The 15694-nt window shown below is 40.6% G+C and overlaps 1 protein-coding gene across 3 annotated transcripts in view; it reads left to right on the top strand.

The window, feature by feature from the left end:
• fbxw7 (F-box and WD repeat domain containing 7) overlaps nucleotides 1-15694 on the top strand; it is a 115432-nt gene that overhangs the window by 90137 nt on the left and 9601 nt on the right. For all 3 annotated transcript variants that reach the window (XM_041036017.1, XM_041036018.1, XM_041036019.1), the window contains 6 exons: nucleotides 630-712; nucleotides 2450-2591; nucleotides 5932-6066; nucleotides 8610-8733; nucleotides 8923-9059; nucleotides 9720-9833. In XM_041036017.1, coding sequence (XP_040891951.1) covers nucleotides 630-712; nucleotides 2450-2591; nucleotides 5932-6066; nucleotides 8610-8733; nucleotides 8923-9059; nucleotides 9720-9833 — 735 coding nt within the window. The remainder of the gene's footprint in view (nucleotides 1-629; nucleotides 713-2449; nucleotides 2592-5931; nucleotides 6067-8609; nucleotides 8734-8922; nucleotides 9060-9719; nucleotides 9834-15694) is intronic.

Raw genomic sequence — 15694 nt, forward strand, 5'->3', positions numbered from 1 at the left:
CAAACATCAGTGCCAAACAATCCACCCTGTACCTCTCCGGACAAGTTTTTGTGTGCGTGAACACACTGTATCCTTGGAGTTTTGGGTGTGAATGTGTGATTGCCTCTGGATGTTATGTGGTGTCTGGTTGCCCAGGGATCACTGCTCACTTGTCATGGGCCTCCAACATGGGAAATAGTCAAAATAAAGCATAGGACTGTAAAACAGGCACTTGCTTGTTGAGCAGCTCCATCTATAGACAGGTCATCTACTTTCTACTTTGTCATGAAGCATGTTAATAAATTGAATCTCTAGCCTGTGCATTAAAGATTAATTTTCCATTTGCATAAAGCTGTTGCAAGACTGTGATGTCTGTATTTTATTATGCTGAATTTCAGACATAATGCTAACAAAGTCTGTAACTTGCAAGAGCAATTTTCTGCTTCCACCACTGTTTTAAAAACTTCTGTGATGCTTGTCCTTTCTTAATTTGTACTTTTCAAGAGCTGGCCTTTCACTTCAAAGTAAAGTGTCAGAAGCGAAGGAAAATATCTTATACAACACAAATATCATATACAACTTTTTTTTTTTCCTTTTTTGTTTTTTTTTAGATGGTTTCTAATGATTTTCATCTTTTTCTTCTTCCTTAGATGAAAAGAAAGTTGGACCATGGCCCCGAGGTCCGATCTTTCCCTTCAGGAAAAAAGCCCTGCAAAGGCCCAGAGTATCCAAGGTAAGGGAACCTACATTTCACACATAAGACTTGTACTTGCACTGCAGTGTCCTGCTCGTTTCCCCTCTTATGATCAAAAGGATTTTAGTAGAAATTAAATTTTAAAGAGCCGTATCTCCTTATTTCTATGCAGTACACACAGTAAATGAGCCTGCCATGAAAAGAAATAATGAAACTACATCATGAGGTGTGAACAAAGATGCTATATGTGCTTCAAACAGAATGATGCCTCACATTTCATTGTTTCTCCAGCATCCAGCCCGCAGTCCCAGATGTTTCTCTAACCCTGAATATTTAATGCACATGTTCACATGTAGCCGCATTAAAATTCATACTGAACACAGCCACTTAACTGTAAATGTTGCCATGTAACTGGCTCCATCTCAGCTTCCTCTCCCATTAAAAATGGATCAATAATGAAATATACCCCCAGTTTCCCATTTTACTGCCAGCAAGCAGAATCTGGAGTATTGAGGGTGCCTACTGGCCGGTTTCTCCTGCCGCCCTTACATTACAAGGGCACATGGGCGCCCTTTGAAGTCCTGTGCTGGTTTTCACATCCAGGTTCTGACAACTGGAGGGTCTGGACCTGAACAGAAATCTATGGGACTGTGCACACTTTGAAGTCTCTGAGTCAGAAATATACTCTCAGTTTATTGGGTATACTGATATATTAATGCTGTCCTGCAGTAACTCCTCACTTCATGAGGGTTATAATGTTGAGTTTTTGTTGAGATATTGATTCAACTTAATGATCAGTTTGGAGGATGTAATTTGTAGTGCTGTTGAACTGCATGGTATTACACAGAGGACTGTATTTGTGATTAAACTTGCCCTCAAATGAGTAGGACAAAATCATAGAAACACCTGTCAATATAACACAGTAGTTTGAAGGAATTTCAAGCAAATGCTTACAGTTTTTTTGTGACTTTAACATACTGTAAGTTGTTCAAAATAGATTCTCCTTTTGTGACCAAGAAGATAATTTTCAGTTTGTGTGATAAGGACATAAAAATATCCATATTGTTCTGATGCCAGAATGTTGTGGTGTATTTGATTTTACTTTTGCAAACTCCAAATTTCTTTGGACTATTGCTCTATACCTGTTTCAGTCATATGAGAATATCACATCTGCTGCTGGACCTGAAGACAATAAATGACTTCTTGCCTGTGTAAATTAAAGATATTTTGCCTTTTGGTTATGACAACACGACTGTTTATTTGGTCATAACTTGTACATAATAAAAAAAATGAACGGGGGGTTAATTAAGGAAATTGCCATGAACTAAAAAGAAAATAGTTTTTATTTGAATTTGCCAGCAGAATACAGCTGCTTTCAGCTGGGGGTTTTATTGCTAAATCAAATCAGTGATGCTTTCAAAGTGCAGCTTTAAATATTTAACTTTGCAATACTGGCTGTCCCATTTACCCACAGGCCATCTTTAGTGATATCGCTGTTGTCAAAATAATTTGTAATGGGACTATCTGCAAAAGCTGCAGCAGAACTAATCAGTGTACAAATAAACATCCTCGTAATGTGTGTATTATGGATCTCATTAATAGTGCATCCTTAAAATGTCTGCCATCTTCTTGTAATGTTTGCATTTTCTTCCCTTTTCCATAATACTTCAGTGATCTGCTTTCACATCCTCTGTCTAATGCCCGCACTATTTGCCTCTATAGCTCTCATAACATTATTGATTTTTAAGTTGTTTTGTTTTTTCCTGGAAATTGCAGCCCGACAGGAATTGTCCCATGTCCAGCCACACCCACCACATTTGGCCACATCAGAACAGCCAACGGTCAGGGGCAACAGAGACGGCGCATCACCTCAATCCAGCCACCCACGGGTCTCCAAGAATGGCTCCGAACATTTCAGGTGAGCACGTTTGAGTTTTATTCGTCCCTTTTTCTTTTTTTTTTCTCCCCCCCCTCTTGGGCGACTCTTAACCCCTCAAGCAAAAGCTCATCAGAAAGCAGATGTTGTGCCCAATCAATGTTCACTTAGACTCAGAGATAATTGCCGCCTTGTTGTTCTGGCCCACCACATTACCATAGGCACTGTAGCGTGGAATTGGAATTAGCCATACCTGTTCAGACTAAAAAGACTTATAAGATTGCTTGTGTCTACTGTAGACTTACAGTCTGTGTTAGAAGTTGAGCAGATGTTGTCTTCTGGGATCCTCTGAAATAAAGTTATTGCAGGATGATCTAAGCCTGTTATTACTTTGTCATCTCTTTTTACTGAATTAGCCCGGGACAGTAAAGCAGACTTTGGCTCTCTTAAGAGGTCATTTTGTGTCCATGTGATTACTGTTAGTGTCTGTAGAGACTATAGACCGATAGAAACATAAGGTAATACTGCATTCATTTCTCCACATTATAGTTTACCCTACTTTTATAATAATTTTCCTGTATTGTCCTTGTCTGTACAGATGCGACATAATAGAGCCATTTCTTTCATGTTAGACTTCCGCTCTAATGATTCCAGACTTCATGGGGAAAAGGATGTCATTTAAACATATTACCCCTGATGGTGTCTCTCTGATTTCCTATATAATAGGTTGCCATGGATTTCATTACCTAAGAGACCTTTAAACTCATTATCTTTGAATCGCTGGGCCAGCCTGCCACCTTAGTGTTTATTTTACATATCTTAATCCTCAGGCCGAACCTAACACAGTCTACTGTCTTTTAATTTTACAACTCAGGCTACAGGCAGCTAAACCTCAAACTTACATTCTGTACATTCCCTAGTCTAGTCCTAGCCTGTAGCTGCTATTAGAGACGGAAACACAAGTAGAAAGCTGTGTACTCTTGCTAGAAAAACCTTCCAAAGTTCTCATGTTATTTCAGGATTTTGCACTTCAAAAGACAAACACAAGGATACACACACAGTCATAGCAAAGTCACATTTTACATAAAAGGATTAGTTTGTGAATTTAGGAAGTGTGCTTTTTTTTTCCCCTTTGTGCCAAGACTTTGGTGAGAAGATTGACACCACGCTTGTGTCTCTCCATTAAATATGAATATACAGCCAACAGCCAGTTAGCTTAGCTTGTGTTTCAGCTTCTCATTTGTTTAATCTGTACAAAAAGACAAGTCGTGACTTTATGGAGGTTTATGTGTGGGGCTATTTCTTGGCAATATAGCAAATGAGCATATTTCCCAAAAGGCTGAACTGTTCCTGCGTCTTTACGGCTCATTGCAGTCATACTTCAGTAAACTTTTTGGTGACGGTCCTTTTGAGGGCTGAAGAATTCAGTCTTTATTGAATTGAGTAGGACTTTTTCAGCAGATACTTGAGTGTTTCCCTGAGTGTCTGAGCTGAAGTATTTTATCAACAGCCCATCATCATAATGATTAGTTGATCAAAAGAGTAACTCTTGTGCATGAGCAAGCCAGCCTGAATTTCCTGCATGTTCAAGTATCAGCACTGTGATCACAGATTCGTGTCACAGCCATTCTCAGAGGAGTGTTGAAAGAAATTCTGGGAAATTTAAGAAATCATTAAACGAAGAAGAGTTGAGGGGAAACATGGTTTACCAAAAACAGTAAACCACAATTAACCACTAGGATTTACCCTGGAAACTTCTGGAACACATTGAGTTCTCCAGAAGTTTAATTTGAGATGAATATTCAGTAATATTCTGCAATGTTTACAGCCTAATAAGGATCAACAAGAGGTCTTACACTTTTAAAGAACTTTTGCATGTTCTTTCGGAACAGTCACAAGCTGTACCAAATTAGAGAAAAAATATCTAAAATAACGAAAATACTCAACATTGAACATTAAACAGTGTCAATTACATTTATGAATATACAGCATACTAGAGGTTAGAGAGTTTACTGGCAGTCTAAATGAAAAAAACCCTTCTCAGGATGGAAATTGGGAATCAGTGATATTGGGCATTCTGTTTGAATAAAAGTACTAATAATCAAGGGGAGAAAATGTTGTAGCAAGTAACTGTTACGTGATCCTCCATCTGTTAGGGGGGAGGTCTCTGAACCCCCTGATTACCTCCATAAGCAGCACCTCTGGCTAAAGCTTTTAGCTGCCAAATTACAGGTGGTTTGCGTGTGTTGGATTTTCCATCCTGCCTCGTAGCCTGTAATCATTGTTAGATTTCAGCTCTCCACTGAGGAAAACAACTGCGGCTGTTGGGTTGAACGTACAGTGCAGCACTATTCAGCAGCCAGCCTTAAACTACTGAACATTCAAGCAGAAGAAACAAAATCCCACAGAGCGCTAATAACGCTGTTGATAGAGTCTGGTTCCTGATGTACAAATTTTCCACTAATGTGTTGGCTGCTAGAAATAGACAGGTGCCTCAAGCAACTCTGTGCTGCTGTGGAGGGCACGTAGGGAACATTAATGTGTTACAAGCATGCCGCACAAAGCTGGATCTTTCCAAGATGCTCCAATCAAGGTGTCAGACTTGGAAGGAAAAAAAGAAAAAAAAAAACTTACAAAAACACACTGAAGCATGCAGTTTGATGGCAGTAAACTGGGACAATCAGCACGTAACACCCCAGTGCTCTGTTTTCAGTTAACACTGTATGTTTACAGCTGTGTTGGGTGTGGCAGTCCAGATGTGGACGTGCAATTAATAATCAGCTGTCAGTGTTCAACTAGTGCATTGCCACCTGTGATAGCCATCCTGCAGTGTTTATTTTGAGAACCTCTGGAGAAGAGAGAAGTACAGACTGCAGTAAAATCTTTTTTTTTTTGTTTCTAGTTGTTCCCACTGGTAGAATACATAACTGTAAATAGCTGCACATGGATGTCAGTGCTGAACTGGGAACGTTAGTTATCTGAAAAATAACATTGCATTTAGCTGTGAAAAAAGGTCTAAAGGTATCCGACATGCCTGACAGCACTTTCAGCTCAATATTTTTAATTAGCTACACCTTTTCTTTATTGACACCAGCAGCCGCTCCACATCAGCAGTTGTTTAGGATGCTGATAACGTGTAAAGCTGGATTTATACTTGTGTTAACGAGCTACGCGCCTACCAATGGTGTTTACATGCCACTGAACATGTTTTTAGTTGTTTGAGTATAATTCACCTCCAGTTTTTGATAATATGTGGCAGTGATTTTGTTCCTAACGAGTCTGAACGCACTTCTTGCAAGTCACATTAGAAAGAAGCGGATGATTGTGACGTAATGCAGAGCGGGTCATTTTTTAAACCAGCATCCTCTGTCCTCTGTTCCAGAGCTGGACTGGCCCAGAGAAGCTGCTGGCGCTGGATGAGTTGATTGACAGCTGTGAGCCCACACAAGTCAAGCATATGATGCAGGTGATCGAGCCCCAGTTTCAGCGAGACTTTATCTCCCTGCTGCCCAAAGAGGTGAGTTCCTGAAACCCCCCTTCTCTGCTACCATTTCTCAACTTCCTCCTGACCTGAACTCCCATGGGAATTCTTTGTAGTAGACGTTATTTCTGAATGCAGATACCTGAGAGACAAAGCTTCCTTACCAGCCCAAATCCTGTCGCAGGCTTCCCTCACATCATCTAACTGCATCCATAGTGGGTGTCTTGTTTTTGCTCTGCATCGTAACTGACAATACAAACAATGTGAAGTGCCACAATGACGATAAGATCACATAAGGGATTCTTACAAAACAGCCTCAATCTGCAGTATCTTGCAGAGCTGATCAAATACCTAACACCTTGTCTCTGTCTGACAGTGTTTAGGATGGAGGGGGGTTGGTAGCATAGAGAATGAGGCAATAGGATGCAAGATTTCAAGGTGTCATCACCACTTGCTCCAAAGCCAAATATACAAACAGCATCATGTGTGTTCACACCAGGACACGAGTCTTCTCTTTTCATTTTGTTTTCCCTTTGCTGTTTCTCCTTTTTATATATCTTGCTCCCTTTGACTTCTTTTGATAATCTCATCTTTGCTCTTTGTCAGACCTGCTGGAAATATGTCGGGTGGCGCTGTCAAGTAATTTTAACAGGACAATCCCTATGGTGGCACTATAGATACAGCTGGAATTGAAAGTATGAAGTGAATCCTCAGAAGGCTGTGTGTCAGGCTTAAAAAGCAATCACTGACTTGAGGTCCATTCATAAAACTTTTGAAATATCCTCAGCCCAGTAATGATCACTGGCTTAAAAAGGCCTTTTAGGTGACTGAGGTATGTCAGGGCTGTGATGGGTCTTGTGTGGGCTAAGTCATTTGAAATAAGCCTAAAACTAATAGTGTAACTGTCAGGAGGTAGACAAAATAACACAGAAGCCCAGAGAATATCAGTACCAAGTAAGGACTTGCCCTCATAATGACCTCAGGCCCTGCTGTGGCTTAAAGTTAACTAATAGTCAGACCTCACATAGATGTCTAAATTCATCTGTTGCACAAAGCTGCAGCAGATAAAAAAAAATGTGGTTGATTGGGTAATAGCTTCAGCAGAAAATGTTTGCCTTCTGGAAGATTTCGACAATTACAGGTATTTTACTAGAAGAATTCAGCAAAGACTGAATATAAAAATAAAAAACCTGATTTGGAAAGAAATTGCGACAACAGTAAATAGTATTAATCCTACAGTCGACAGGATCATCAAAGACAGACTTAGGACAGCTTCCCAAACTATGAAAACAACTGACAAAGCTCTCCCTGCTGTCTCCATGTTACAAACAGGTTATTCCCTTCTCATTACTCGCACTGCAACATTGTTAGAAAACCACTAATTATGAGCCAAGTTTTTCTCATTTGGTGCATTTATCAGCAAATGTCTCCCATTGTTACCAGGGAAAATTTGCTTCTTAGCTCATAGTTAGCCTGGGGTTAGGAGGGCTAACTTTTCTGACACAGTTTTATGAAACAGTTTTAAATTGCATTAGACGAGAGCAGCAGTGATCAGCCAATTAATCAATTAGTTGATCGACAGATAATAAGTGGAATATCTTTGAGTTTTGGACATTTGTTCAAATAAAACAAGTGATTCATGTGTGTTTATGTGATACTGTTTGGTTCATTATTTTATAGACTGATTAATCAAGAAAGTAATCTGATTAAATGATAATGTAAATAACCATAAGTTGCGGCTAATTTCAGAGCAACATTAAGACTGGCCTAACCCTAGAGACAAGTCTAAAATATCTTTAGAAAGCGACCCCTGGTTATTGGAGTGGCCAGGCAGTCGTTTAGTTCCATCCTGATGTTCATGACACCACTCCTGAATTTGTTACGCAGTGTGTTGCGGGTCAGTATCATCTCGGATTATTGTAATATAATGAGAGAACAATATTTGCACAACGGGTTGCACCCCATTTTGTAAAATGAGCCCATAATCGTTTTCTTTTTATGATGATACAGAGCAATCACTTGACCTAATGGTTGATCCACTTCATTGTTTCATAGCTGAAACAGATATTGTGTTTTGAGAGCTTTGTCCAAATATATACCTGTTCTCATGTCTGAGAAAAAGAAAAAAACATCGGAAAAGCAACAGACTGTAATGTTTTTTTTTTTTACCCATTGCTCAGGGGTCCAGATTTATGCTCATTATACCAGGTTTTGTGCCTTTATTTGCTGGCCTTGGCTTAACAAACTGTATCGCTGGCATCATTACCTGCTTTGTGAAGCTTCTATTGTATATTTTTTTGTTGGGCTTTCATAGAAATGTTGATTCAGTTCTGTGGTAATGGAGTTGTGTACCCTTGTCAGTTAGATTCATGCTGTTAATATTATGCTTGTAGTTTGTTATGCAAGAGTTTTTTCTTAGCTTTTCTCTTCTTGTTATTGTGGTTTGGTTACTCCAGGCTTAAAGTCTTCTGTGAGGTGTTTGCACTGTTCTATACACCCGCTGTAGTAAATAGTAGGTCCTCTTTGTGTCTTCGTTTCCATTTACATCTCTCACATTCCTTGTCCACGTCTTTCAACAGCTGGCTTTGTATGTGCTGTCATTCCTGGAACCGAAGGACCTCCTCCAAGCAGCCCAGACGTGTCGCTACTGGCGCATCCTGGCAGAGGACAACCTGCTGTGGAGGGAGAAATGCAGGGAAGAAGGTGAGTTTGAAGTTTCTTCAACAGATGCAGACAGACAGACAACATGCAGTCACCCAGCGGGAGCAGTCTGGACCTACCGCTGTGGTCAACGCTGCGCTAAATGTTGTGGCTGTACCTGGTTTAAAATAAACTTTAACTGGAAAAACATGAGCTTGTTAGTCCAATCAGCCTCCGTCTCTCTCCCAACAGGCATCGATGAGCCTCTGCCCCTAAAGAAGAGGAAAATCGTCAAGCCTGGCTTCACTCACAGCCCCTGGAAGAGTGCCTACATCAGGCAGCACAGAATAGACACTAACTGGAGGAGAGGGGACCTCAAATCACCCAAGGTAGCTTTTCCTTCAAACCTGAATTCCCCACAGCTTACCCTCAGCCCAGCTTATCTTATAGATCTGATATCAAATGGCTTTGAGTCACAGAAAGATGGTTCAATAAGGGTCTGAAGTGTGGAGTTGATAGAAAGTTAGTGATGGGTCAGGTCCGTGCTCTGCAGGATCCGTGTTGAATGATAATTGAGCCGAAGCACAGGGTGATCTTATTCTCCTTCAGTCTAAAGACTCCATTTATCTTTTGCCTGTTCAGAAGTTTCCCATAAAGCATGACCAGCATGCTAGAGCTGGTCCTTAATGGGCCTTGTGCGCATTTTCTCCTTCAGAAATGGCCGCAGGTCATTTTAGGCCACCACTGATGTAAATTTGGTTACTGTGCTCTTCATACTCCTTTGCATATGCAGTGTTCTCTGCCTTTTGCTGAGCTGTCAGTCCTCCCAGTATTAGTCAGAAGAGACTACACACACACACACACAGCATATAGCTCTGCTTAAAAAACTGTGTACACCTGCAGAACTTGATGACATTTTCCTCTTATCTCCTCTTTACTCTATATATAAAGCACCAGAGACCTGTCATTGTCGGCATTAGTCATTCCACATCGACCCTTCTTCTTCGTCCTTCTCAATGCATGTCTTTTTCTGTCGTCCCATCTCAAAGGTGCTGAAAGGTCATGATGACCACGTGATCACCTGCCTCCAGTTCTGTGGCAACCGCATCGTCAGCGGCTCTGACGACAACACGCTGAAAGTGTGGTCGGCCATCACAGGAAAGGTAAGAGTTAACAACTTTTCTATTTCCTGTTTTGTCCTTTAAGTCTAAATGGCTTCCTTTTCTTCTGTGGTGTTGCACAGTCAGACGTTAATGGACTGTAGGCACACGGTTCAAGTTAAACAGTTTCCATGAATTTTTCAGACTTATTGATTTAAAAGTGAAAGATTACTGCTTACTAGCTACAAGCTTTTTGCCATCATACATAGCAGGTTGTACATTCAGCGGTCCATAAGTGTTTGTATCTGCACAGCCTTCATTAACCTGACAGTAATATTTGCTCTATCACATAAAAACATCCTGGTAAGACCACGTTTTGTCTGTTCACTCCTCTTACATTTACCCATTTTGCAGACTTGTTACACAGCACATGTCCGCACGCAGTGTTAGTATTCATAGCTGAAGCTGGTGCAGCCACACAGACCTTGTGCTGCAGCTTTACACTGTGTATTAAACAGAAAGGCTGTCGTTGCACTGTGGTGTTGGAGAGAGGTTCACAGATTGTTGTAAATCACAACACTTTCATCCCTGTGTGTTGGACTCCATTTTCAAAAGAGCTTTTTACTAAAATTCCTCTGTACACTGTTGTTGCATATTTCTCTTTCCAACCCTATTCCTTTTCCCTTTACTCAAATAAAAAGCGATAAGGTTGGGTTGTGAACTTGCTACTTCATTAAAAAAAAAAGAAAAAGAAAAAAAAAGCCCTTAGAGGAATTGATATTCTACATGATCACACTGCAGCAGGTTTCTCTTTCTGTTGGACACAATACACCAGAGAGCCTGCTTTTCATTCTTGCAAAGTCTCAGTCTAACAGATAGTAAAGTTGGCATTCAGCCCACTGGTGATTACGCGCATATCAGTCACAGCATTTGCTGATCTGAACAGATTTCACCAAGGTCATCCGATAGGCATGGAGTACAAATTGGCTCTCCTTCACCCAAAGACTTATATCTGGATGACAAGTTGCTGAGTTACAGCTGCAGTGGCTCCACATTGGTGGTGGAAGTCTGCGATGAGTCACATCACCAGCAGGCTCTTCTGCTTTTTGTGAAACCACCATCCATTCAGACTGACGTCACAGACACACAGTATATTGTGTCCGTGGTCTCTACAATGCAAATCCGCCTCAAAACTGTTTGTTTACATTAGTCGTGAGGAAGCGATGAGCCTAAATCCGTCTCTGTTTGGGTGCTGTATTCTGAGCACATCCACTCTGTGGATTTCATCTCTTTGCTTCTTTAGCTCTCACACCAGAGAAAGAATCCCTCGTCGGAGAGGAATGGCCAATTAAGTTTAGTCGACCATATCGGGTGAAGTGGCTGTCGATGCCAGTAAAACTGTAAAGTAAAAATACAATGGGATGCCCAGCACCTGCATTTGTTTTTCCCCTTCGCTGTCAACATCCTTTACAGTCTTTGCCAGCTTATTTGAGGACTTGATTGCTACGTTTTCCTCTCTGTCAGTTCATCCCCGTGAGATTCAGTCCTGCAAAGTGGCCATCAGTGATCTCGAGGTGTTAACACAGTTTTTTGATGAATGGATGAATGCTCCTTGTGGCTCCCAGTCCACGTGCCAATTCCTCTTCTCCTTCATATCTCCTTCTCCTCCCTGCTTCAAATTGCAAATAGTCAAGATGGTAGGAAAATCTCCCCTCCATAACTGTCTTGTAAAAAGTGATTTGTTTGACCTTGGTGCGCCTTTTACCTCTCACATAAATCCTTTAACCTCAAGAAAAGCCCAGGCGAGCTTTCCACAGCTCAACCACTAACACCAGAACTTAGGTTTTAGTCAGAACTGGATCAATAAGAGATAGAAACACGATGATCAACGGAGATGAGAAGCTCTTATTTCAGTCTGTAAATGTTCTCCTTTTGAAGTCTGAGTTCATGAGACTGAAGATGTGCTTTTCTTTTCTGTTTCATCACCTAGGTTTGACGTTGGGTTGCTTTTCATTCACCAGACAAAAGCAGTCCCCACAAATCGGTAATGAGTTTGGTGGATGATTATAGATTACAAGGGTAAATTGCCTCATGGTCCCAGAGATCAGCGGTTACCTCTGTGTTTTTCTTCAGAGTAGAGATTTAAAATGCAGCTCTGGCGGCTCGCACTGTAGGTAGAGGATTTAAATTGATAGGTTGGAAAAAGAAATTGGTCACACCGTAGACAAATTGTGCCAGAGGTAGAGCGGTGTTAACGCTTCTTCTCAGACACTTGTGCTCCTTTTCCTCAGAAACTTTGTGTTCAATTTAGAGCGTTCAAAAAGATTCCCCTGTGAACCAGACAGTGTGGGGTGAATCAAGCGATATTACATCACACTGCAGCGTCAAAATGTCCGCATGTTATTTTCCACTCGCAGTATCTCCAGCCCAGCTCTAAATAGTGCATCAGATGTGATCCTGACATGACCAAAACAGATGTTTCTATCAACTGCTTAATGAATCTGTACAATATCCTTTTTCTCTCAGAGATTTGTTTGTGAATGGTGTATTTTTCAAACTCTTGTGGGCGTTTTTACCACAGAAAGTCTTATGAACAGGCTTATTTGCATGGACATGGGTTACAATTAAGCCAAATATTCATCAGTTACCTTTCAACAAACACTAAGACAGATATTTGCTAATGTTTCATCCTTGCAGCCAGTTTTGTCTTGTCCTTAATTTATCTTGTTATATAAAAACACTGTGAATTGAAGTCTTGCTGTGAGGCAATCAGGGAATTATTATATGAGCACATTATATGTAAATGCTTCAACACCTCTGAAAGAAGTGGGCCATTGCCTAGCAATCAGGTAAGACAATGGGGATTTCAGTGTTTGCCATACTTTGATTTATTTGTGGAGGCCCAGCACACTAACAACATTGACCGCCACATATTGATTTTCTATTTTTTTTTTCACTATTTCAAATGGGTAAAATCTTATTTCATTGTAGAGCTGCGCGCAGCTCATTGATTCACTGAGCCCCTCCTTCCCCACTCTCTCTCTGCTACACACAAACACATTGACAGCGGACCCGTTGGTGAATAGCCTCTCCTCTCTGTACACACTCTGAATCAAAACATGACCATGTACAGGAGGAAGGATTGTTATTCGCGTTTCCCCGCTGAGAGGACTGCTAGCATAGCTGCTAGTCAGCATCGACTGCTCGTTCAAGTGGGTCACGTGAATGTTAATTCTTTATCTCTGACTCCGAATCTTTACTCCCTCAGTCCAGATGAAAATTTGGAAATATTTTCAGAGACTCAAAAGGGCTTGTCCTCTGGACCAGTGTACCTAGAAGATTAAGAAAACACTCTTGGGAAAGCTTGAACAGTCCAACCAGTGTGATTAGCTATCCAACAAAATTTTTTTTGTTTATAGGTCAGATTAAAAAAAAAAAAAAAAAAAAAAAGAACGCCTTTGCTGAGGCAACACTCAAAGCCTCTGTCTTTACCTGATGGGCCTTTGTCTTTGCGTTGTCCTCCAGCTTCAGTGAGAGATGTCAATCTTCCATCCAGGCACACAAACAGCAGCACACATCTCATTGCTTCAAAGGTGGCTGTCTGGTGCTTAACAGAGCAGCACATGTCCTTGGTGGTGCCTGTCAGCAGCAGCCTCAGCTGTCAGGCAGATCTAAGATGGCAGACCTGTGGACTGCTGTAATATCCAGGGAGAGGTGTCCTCTGCCAGATGCTTTAGCTATGTGCATACCCAGTTTACCTTCACCTCTTTGGAGCTGCCCTAATGGGAATATCATTAAGATGATTATTAGACATGAGGAGATTAATACTTACATTGTTGAATTAAATTTATGGAGGCCATGTAGCAGTTATGCACAGCCAAGGCTCTGGTATTGTTTTAGTAATAATGTCACAAGCACAAGTATCTGTTATCTCATGTGAGGTGACATCAGCCTGTATGTAATTTTAGTCAATTGGTAAATCATGCCCATGTCATCCAATCAGTAGCGCAAGGAATAGAAACACGTTAACTTCCTCTGAATACTTTTAGACCTCACCAGTTTCATTTTTCTGTTAAACAAGCTGAGAGCAAGGTCAGTTTCTGCAGTTGTGTGGAAAAGCATACCAAGTTAAGGCACTTCCATGTCAGGCACCCTGGTGGCTCATTATTTTGTATTTTCAGTTGGCCAAAGTGTCCCAACAGAAAATAATGAAAGAGGCAGCAGCAAAGATTTTTCCTCTGCCATGATCATTACATTTTCAATGTCCAGAAAACAAAACAGGAAAATTGTCATTACTAAGATAAGATTACACTCTAATGTAGTGAACGATGTTAAATTCTCAGTTACTTTAGCTGTTAGGATGTTGACTATGTAGAAGGTGTTGATTGGATCTACATTTGAGCTTAGATCTCTTTTTCCTGGTTTTCTGTCATTCTCTCTACTGGAAAAAGTATCCCTAATGTAGATTCAACTGTAGTCTCTAATCCTTTAATCATATGTGTGTCTATAAAAATGACTGCTTGACCTGAGGTAGTTTATTTTAACCTTTGCAAAGTAATAACACAATGTACAATTGGCCTTTTTTTATATTTCCTGCTAAGGGCAAGGAAGATGGATTTTTCAATACAAAGGGAAAACTACAGGATTTAGAGTATTTTATGGTCTTTGGGTTTACAAATAGCTGGTGCAGCCCAATCCTGTGGTCATGTGGTCTCTGATATACTGGATATGCTGCAGGCATTATGTTTTCAGAATGTCAGTCCGTCCATCCCATTCTTCTGAGCACAATATCTCAGGAATGCCTTGAGGGTATTTTGTTGAATTTGGCACAAACATCCACTTGGACTCAAGGGTGGAGTGGTTAGATTTTGGTGGTCAAAGGTCACTGTGACCTCACATCTGTCCTATTGTGGACATGATTTATCGGGAATGCCTGGAGGAAATGTCATTACATCTGGCACAAACATCCACTTGGACTCAAGGATGAACTGATTAAAATATGCTAATGCTAAATGACTAAATTAAACACAAATGTCTAATAGGATGAAATGATGACATTTTATATCCAAAAGGTCAAAGGTCATATTCACTGTGATGACAAAATATTCTGCAAAAACACCATTATTCAACACCATAACTCAGAAACAGCAGGGCAGATTGTGACCATATTTTACATTTAGTCGGATACTGAATTGGTGACACTAATCTTGGGCGCCCACATTGAAATTTAAACTGCAGCTTGACTGGTTGACGGAAGCGAACAACCGCAAGTCTATAATTCTAGGTTTCTTTTTTCTCTAAACGAAGAGGAAAATATAATGTAGATGTAAAGCTTTGTATGAAAACCCTCGTGTTCAAAAAAGGTCCTTCACAGGTTCATTAAAAGAAAGCTAATCTTCTTTCACTCTCAGGGACGGGCTTATTTTATGTTTGTTTCAGAGACAGATAAAGACGCCTAAGCCCTTCATTTCAGATATTCTCTCTTCCCACGCAGTGTTTGAGTAGGCTCTAATCACACACTCTGATTCTTGTTCTTGGAACCTCAACAACTGGCTTCTCTTCATGAGAAAAATCTTGCATCCTTGAGAGCGTGATTACAATAAACTGCAGACCTATAGATGAATGTTACACTGCAGCAGCACAGATTTGTCACAAGTACGGATTAGGATGCATGTTGGACAGTCACAATGTTGTAAATAATCTTGACAATATGCCACCTTTCTGCCATATTTTAAACGTGCAATGAAATGTAATTTAGTCAAATGTTTTTCCAGCTGTAGTATTCTCTTTACACTGGTGTAACAAACCTCAGAAAAAGGGCCATGGTGATAAAACAAGAGAGACTTTAAACACAGTGAGGTTGATTGTAAGGTCATGCCACATTGGCCCACCGTTAATGAAGTGATTCTCTTTATCACAGGACA

Source organism: Toxotes jaculatrix, chromosome 4 (genome assembly GCF_017976425.1).
Source record: "Toxotes jaculatrix isolate fToxJac2 chromosome 4, fToxJac2.pri, whole genome shotgun sequence".
In the NCBI taxonomy this organism is placed as follows: domain Eukaryota; kingdom Metazoa; phylum Chordata; class Actinopteri; family Toxotidae; genus Toxotes; species Toxotes jaculatrix.